Raw genomic sequence first — 7,826 nt, 5'->3', positions numbered from 1 at the left:
TGTAACTCTCAAATTATTAAACAAACAAAAAACACATCGCTGCTCCAAATGCTAGGCACATCTAATGCTGTGAACAAGCAATTTTGTTTAATAAAATAGTAAATTGGCTTTTACATGTGTTTAACTGGCATGATTAACCCCCTCAAAAAAAAACTGGCATTATTAAAATACTGATAGAGAATAAGCCCAATGGGCTTAGGTCCATAGTTGTAGGTTACTTATACATTATACATTGTCTATCTATATATAATATAAAGCAGACCCTTGTATTTTATTACATATAATTAAATATACAATCTTTCAGACTTTCACAAGCATTCTGCACTAAATGGCCAGTAATATTGTCCAGGGTCCACAAACCATGCACAGGAACAAATTTGAAAGCCCAAGATATACATACATATATAAGATGTAGATAACATCCTATTATTGGAAATATAAAAGAGCAAAGAGAATCCTAATTGGCAATGATAGAGGAAGCCATATATCCTTGTAATGGTAGTCACCCTTCACACCAAATGGTCATTTGGTTGCAGAGATTTGCTTTTATTTATCACCAGTCATTTCTTCTATTTTTCAGAGATTTTGATGTGCAATCCGTTTGGAAACACCAAACCAGGTTTTCTGATTATGTCCCCTCCTTTGGTCACAGTCCACCTATTGGTTTCAAGAAGACCATTACACAATCATTTTTCATAGCATTTGAATTTGAATTTTTGAAATCAACATGTTTTGGGTTAATCACTACTATTTACAGTAAATTATGAGAGCATTTATAATGTGTATTATAAATTTGAAATTTTGTAATTAACATACCCTTTTTTCAAAATTAATTTGAAGTGTACATCCTACCTTTTAAATCAAATTTATGAGGCATTTGTAATATGCACCAAACTACAAAAAAAATCCTTACAATCAATATACTAATTAATTTGAGGTGAATTACCTTTAGATTAGTTAGCATTTCCTAATATTTTCAACGAAGTTGTTCATAGTTTGAATCTCTCTCTCCCACTTAAGATAAGTACCAAAAAAAAAAAAAATCTAATTTGATATTATTTTGCCCATTAATCCAATGACTCAAATATTAATCTAGATTGTGGATGAACAATATGTAAGTAATATTGAATGAAGGTTGATTGTGAAATTTTATGCTTTATGGTGCACATTGCAATTGCTCTTGTGATTTAGAGTAGATAATAAATTTTGTTGGGAAATTGTTTAAACTTCCTATTGTGACTAGATTCGTTATTTGAGTTTTCTTTGTGAAAAAGAAAATTAACTTGGTGACCATTCGGTTTCCTTCATGTGGAAGGAAAACCTATTCATTGATGTGGAAGGAAAATATATTATTTGTTAAAGAAGTAATAGGCATTTCTTGTCCAATAAGGAGTATAAATTGAATCCTTATATATAGAAAATTCTATATGGAATTCAATGGCTTTGGCCAAAGGGTTAAGAGAGACAATAAATTTTGAGTTTCCACTACAAAGATTTGTATAAGGTACACAAATCAAGGCAAATTTTAAGGTTTTAATTAATGTAGCAAAGTGAAAAGAGAGACTTGTGTGTGAGATAGAGTAAAGAAAACCATGAAATTAAGTTTCTTTAGTCATGAGACGCATGTGAAAAAAATTAGGTTTTCTCTAGGTAGAGTTTTTGGGTATTATAGTCATAGAGTTGTAATATTCATAGTGAAGATCTTATATGAGTTTGCATTAATTACTAAAAAAGGGATATTATTTTATTTGATTTGAACTCAAGTTGAATATAAACTTGAGAAGATCTATAACAAATTTATAGTTGTAGTGAATTTATTTGAAGTTGTCAAGTTGGTCCATGGTTTTTTTTTTTTTTTGGATGAATGAGCAAAAATTTGTATTAGAACCAACCAAAACACACAATGTTTAAACAGCAGGCCAATTTAGCCTTAACCAGCAGATGACAGAGTTTTCCACGTAATGTTGGTGTTTTTGTGTGTAGTTGATTTTTTTTGGTACCGGTTTGAGATATTAGCTTGGTTTTTTTTTTTTTTGGAGAAAGGTAAATGATTAAATAGATTATTTTATCTTTTTTCCTTTTTATGAATGAAATCTGACACCTTTGGTCTGATCAATTGGCATGAAAAGGAAAAATGAATGATATCAAATTTTATGTTAATGGTTAATATATACCTGTATTTTGTGACTAAGTAATGGAGAAAATTGGCCATCAGTAGCTTGGCAACGTCAGCTCCTACGCAAAGTCTCACTCCCCCACCAAAGGCCATGAAAGTTTTAGACCCTGCATGCAAGTCTTTTCCCTTTCCCCCCATAACATTCAATTAGAACAAGAAAAGAAAACCAAAAATTTAATAGATTAACAAAAAAACTCTATGAAGAAATGCTTATATATATAGATTTACCTTCCACCGCCACGGGTTGAATGAAAGGGGGTCATCGTATTCTGTGGGACTCAAATGAAGGACTGATGGAACCACCATAACAGTCCAGCCTGCTGGAATTGTATATCCTGTAAAATTATAATTCTCTATTCATCATCTGTTGCTTTTGGCTACACCAGGGAGAACATGTCAAATGAAAATTAAAGGATTTTGGATATGTTCCTTAATTATGGCTTATGCTATGTAACTTTATTTTTTATTTTTCTATTATTAATTAATGCAATCTTTTTTAACTGTGTTTCATCTGTAGTAGAAATGCAACATGATTCTATTCTGAAATTTCAATCAAACACCATCCATTTGATCATAAGAAACTTGAACTTGCCTTTCACTTCGACATCTTTCAGTGCTTTTCTGAAAATTCCTGGGACAATATTTGCCAACCTAACTGTTTCATTGATTACCTGCCAAAGTGACAAAACAAATTTACTAATAAAAGACACTAGAAATCCTAAACCTATATATATATATATATATATTTCAGGCTTAATCCAACTCACCATATGGGTAAATGTCATCGATTTATACTCTTGCCATGTAATTTCACCGTCTTCCTTATCTCGGCTTCTAAGAATGGTCTCATGCTCTTTCTACAATGCGATTAAGAAAATAATTAATTACCATTTTTGGCTATTTATTATTATTTTTTTCTGGGGGATAAACAAGCTTTATATTATTATTATGTAACACAAACCACTAATTCTGCTAGCACTTCAGGATGGTCAGAAATGAACTTAATAAGTAACGTCATGGCCGAGGAAGTAGTTTCGTGAGTAGCAAAAAGAAGCATAAAGACCAAATCCACAGCGATTGCTTCATTTAAAATTTTGTCCTCCTTCCTCACTTCCTCAAGTAAAAGGTCCAAGAAATCTTGGTGAGGTGTTGTAGATTTCTTCCTCTCTTCGAAAATATCCTTAATCACCTTTGTAGCATTCTTACGTCCCTGATTCATTTCAGTAAAATTTGTTAAGTTGCTTCATTTAGTTTCCTCGAAGAGATATATACAGAGATAGTATATAATGATAAAACTTGGAAGAAATAAGTGGAAACCATAAAATTATTTGGTACTGTATATAAATTTTCTTTCCTTTCTAATTCCTTCAAAAGAATATTCTTTCCTTTCATCAGTCATATATATACCCATTTTTCTAATAAGATGGATTTTTTTTTTTTTTTTTATTTTATATATATATATATATTTAGTTTGTACATATGTTATACCCATTTTTCTAATAAGATGGATTTTTTTTTTTTTTTTTATTTTATATATATATATATATTTAGTTTGTACATATGCATTGTAGTGTGAATTTAGTACCTGTAAACATGCATGGTATGCAGTTCCCGGGATGTTCAAAGGAAAGGAGATAAGACCATCCATAAAAGCTTTGTAATTTTCTCTCAGCTTTCTCGAGGCCTTTGATTCATCATAACTGATCAGCTTTTTAGCAAAATACTCGAAGATCATCTGCCAATAATTAACTCAATATTTTGGTAAAGCATGCATGAAATGATGAAAATAAGTGTGGGGTTCATTGTGACATATAGGTTGGAGTGCATTCATGAAATCGAAGAGTTTTGTCATATCAATTTTAACTAATTATGTTATAATATGAAAATGCGAAATATTCTCTTTCAAATTTGTTTAACTATTCAACTGTTCAAAAATCATGGAATTCTAGGAGATTTTGATTAATTAATTTTATCACCGTTTATATTCTTATTTTATGGGGTTGTAGGTGGAAAGACAAATCCTTTGAAGAAATCCAAAGTATGAGAAGAAAGAGTAGGGCAAGGTATATAATTTTTGATTTATTGAAATCTCTTAAATTCATGTTTCCAAGGCTAAAACGTTGTTCCTTGATCTTTGTTTTGGTGCTCTGTTTCTCATCGGTGTCATTTAAATGTTTTTTGCTAGTATGCATAATTGTATGCACTGATATACATATTTTAATTTTAAAATGGGTGAAAACTGAAAATGTGATGTTCACTTTTAAAACATGTAAATTGGATGGGAATAATGAGTGTGATAGAATCATCGTTATCCCCCTCAAGTTCTATTTCTATATGGAAATTTTCACTATTCCTTATAAAAATTAAAGAGTATTTTGTAAGCCTTCCGCCAAATTAAGTCTATTTATAGAGAATTAACTCTCCCAATAAGAATGAAGATGATTTACCTCTGAGGTTACTTCTTTGATGTCCACAGTGCCATGTCTAGCCCATGAATGAAGGTGTCTGTGAGTTGCTTCATTTATTTCATACATTAACTTTCCCTTTAAATTTTCAGGGCCAACAAGCTGTAGTATCAGGTTCCTGAGGTATTTGTGAAGCATTCCATGATACGAGATCAGACTTTGTTGCCCAAAAATTTCGTTAAAACTCTCTGTGTACGATATTTGGAAAGACGTCCCCTCTTGTTGGAAAATGAAATGATTGATTTCTGGATCAGTTGATACCACCACATTCCGACCAACAAAATTGGTTCGAAACAATGACCCGTATCTAGGAAATGAAAAAAAAATAAAAGACACATTTCTAGATTTATTTAAAACAAAGAAGAAATTCAAAAAAGTTTGAGAGACCCATAAGACAAAATCATATAATCAATATCATATCATATGCATATGCTTAAGGGACCATCTATTATTTTCTAAAATTCACGAAATATTCGCACATTAAAATAGTGCACATATGATTTAATTTATATATTCTAGCTTGCCAAAAGCTGGCCATTAGATCTATAAACGAGCTTAATTGGCGCTCAAGAGTTTATAATTTTTTCTGAATACAAATCCAACATGAGCTCATTGCCAAACTACAACATGTTTAAATTCAGATTTTTTTTTTTTTTTTGTTTGGTCGAATAAGCTTGAGCTAGTTTACAACAAGGGAGTCAATACCGTACTAAAGGCTGTACCGATTTGGCCAGCGGTACGATATATTTCGGATACCGGTCAATACTGGTATACCGTTTCGGATTTACCACTATTTTTTATATTTATAAATAAATAAATAAATATATATATATATATGTATGTATGTGTGTGTGTGTGTGTTAAAAAAAAAAAAAAAAAATTTGTACCGTCCAGTATGCCCGGTACTGGCTAGTATTGCTCGAAATTGGTTGGTACGGCCGATATTTTTTTCGGTACGAAATAGGGGGGTTATATGTACTGATTTGCTTACCGGTACAGTATATACCGGCCGTATTGGCTAGTACGGTACGGAATCGACTCTCTTGGTTTACAAGCTATTGGATTAACTTATTCTTTTCCCATATATATAAAAACTCTGTGTTATGCACTAGAATAATTGAGTGTAAGCTAAGTCTCACATTGGGCATATACTAGATTGACTTGGACTTTATAAACAACTATAAGGAATCTTAATTGTAATTAGACTAGTCATCTTATGGTATAATACAAAGCGTTTTTTCTTATGTTATTACAAATAGTATGTATTAGAGCCTACCTAGCTAGTAACCCCATGTGGGCTCAGCTACACTGCCCGATAGGGTGGGCCTTGACAAGGATGCGTGGGCCCAAATTGATTGGCTATTATGAGTGTTGTGTGAGTATGTGTTGAGTTTTACTTCAAGCATATGCTAAGTGTACCTAGGCTTTACAAACATCTACTAGGAGTTATAGCGTACATGTGTCTAGTAATTTTCTTTGAGTCATTACACTATGAATACAATTTTTTACCCTTCACAACCAGTAATTAATAACTAAACTATAGTTAAACTTAAATGATTTTTGTTTATGGACTTACAAAACATAGATTCATTAATCTTGAAGTTAAAAATCATTATACAATTTTTACTACAAAATGGATTATTTATACTATTAATACAAATAGTAATTTGATAACTTAATTATATATATGAACTTTTTATGTATATATAAATGTATAATATTATATATTCAAATTTAGTTTCATATTCACAATTTGGTTCACGATCATACTATTATTATAGTCGAGCGACTTGAACCTTATATATTTATAGATAAACTAAGCCAAGGTTCAAGTCTTTTTATAAATAAGCTAAGCTAAGTAAAAAGACTTCATGAAGTCTTTTTACTTTTGATTGGCCTCAAAATATAGTGTTGCGTGCATAAGTTTTTGAGGTCACACAATTTTACATGTTATTATTTTAACATATACTTTTAAATTGAATTTAAATTCATTATTTATTTAAACACTCAATTAAAATATTGATACATCATATATAATTTCTTTAAAAAGTATCTTCTCAAAAAAAAAAAATCTTTAAATAGTATACTAGATAATTCTATATTCAAACATAATCATAATAATTACATATTAATTTATATATATATATTTATATATATATATAAATTCAATTATAATAAATAAATAAAATAATCAAATTTCAGATAAAACATAAAAAGATATATATTATAATGAACTTTTCTATATATTGCACCAGTTTCTAACTAATTTGCTAAATAAATGAACATAAATAAGTAAATTTTTAAGCCAAGTTGGGGTTATTTATGAATCATTTGATTTAATAAACATATTGTGATTGTACTAAGTATATAAAAAGAGTATCATAGTCTCAAGATCGATCCCCTGGCTTTTTGCTTTTCATAACGTGCGTATTACTGATATGAAACACTGCCATGGCATGCCAACCTACCAAGTAATATTTGAAAAGTTCTTGTGTATTCTAAGAGCATCAGAATATTCAATATTGCAGTGATATATGTATATATATTGTTACCTCGCCATTCTTTTCCTGACAAAAGGTGGAATATCATGCAAAGAATAGGGAGAGAAGAACTCAATGGTTTCCCCAATGATGGGAAAGCCCATTGAACCAGGAGGCAGTTTCCCATTGCAGGACTTGGGGTTCGTCTGGGTGTAAATCCAATGGCCGAGCTTAACAAGTATAGCTGTAAGGCAGGCCACAAACACCCACATCTTTGCCCGGAATTGTTTTATGAGAAGGAAGCAATTTATGAAGACAAAGATGGTCTGGGGAGTTACTACTTATAGAGAACGATGAATTCAAATTTCAGGGCAATTTAATATTTTAATAATTTTTGTGTCCATTAACGTACACAGTTGATCAATGGTCAATTAACGTGCACATAAAAAATCTCATGCGTATCCATAGGTTTTTCTTTGAAAAGTTAAGAAATAGTTTTTTATTTATTTATTAAGGTTGTTATCAAAAATAAGATAATGAGATAATTTTAAAAAATATATATTTAAAATATCATATTTTCAAAAAAATATTAATAACAAAAAAAAAAAAGTTTAAGAACATAATATTTTTACAAAAATTTTACAACAAATCTAGGTGTTAGTAGGTAAAAAAAAATGATGTTAATAATAGAATCAATGAAAATCA

General features: G+C 30.2%; 1 protein-coding gene across 1 annotated transcript; it reads right to left on the bottom strand.

Annotated features, from left to right (window-relative positions):
* Positions 1-245: 245 nt before the first annotated feature.
* LOC112032099 (cytochrome P450 87A3) lies at positions 246-7,433 on the bottom strand. The gene is made up of 9 exons (XM_024064835.2): positions 7,194-7,433; positions 4,624-4,948; positions 3,762-3,911; positions 3,138-3,386; positions 2,944-3,033; positions 2,769-2,847; positions 2,405-2,511; positions 2,175-2,302; positions 246-657 (listed from the first exon to the last, which is right to left on the bottom strand). The coding sequence occupies exons 1-9, from the start codon at positions 7,391-7,393 to the stop codon at positions 570-572; spliced, it is 1,416 nt and encodes a 471-aa protein (XP_023920603.1). The 5' UTR covers positions 7,394-7,433; the 3' UTR covers positions 246-569.
* Between the last annotated feature and the right edge of the window lie 393 nt (positions 7,434-7,826).

Source organism: Quercus suber, unplaced genomic scaffold, assembly GCF_002906115.3.
Source record: "Quercus suber isolate HL8 unplaced genomic scaffold, Cork oak 2.0 scaffold_51, whole genome shotgun sequence".
Lineage (NCBI taxonomy): Eukaryota > Viridiplantae > Streptophyta > Magnoliopsida > Fagales > Fagaceae > Quercus > Quercus suber.
This window is presented reverse-complemented; position numbering and strand designations above follow the sequence as displayed.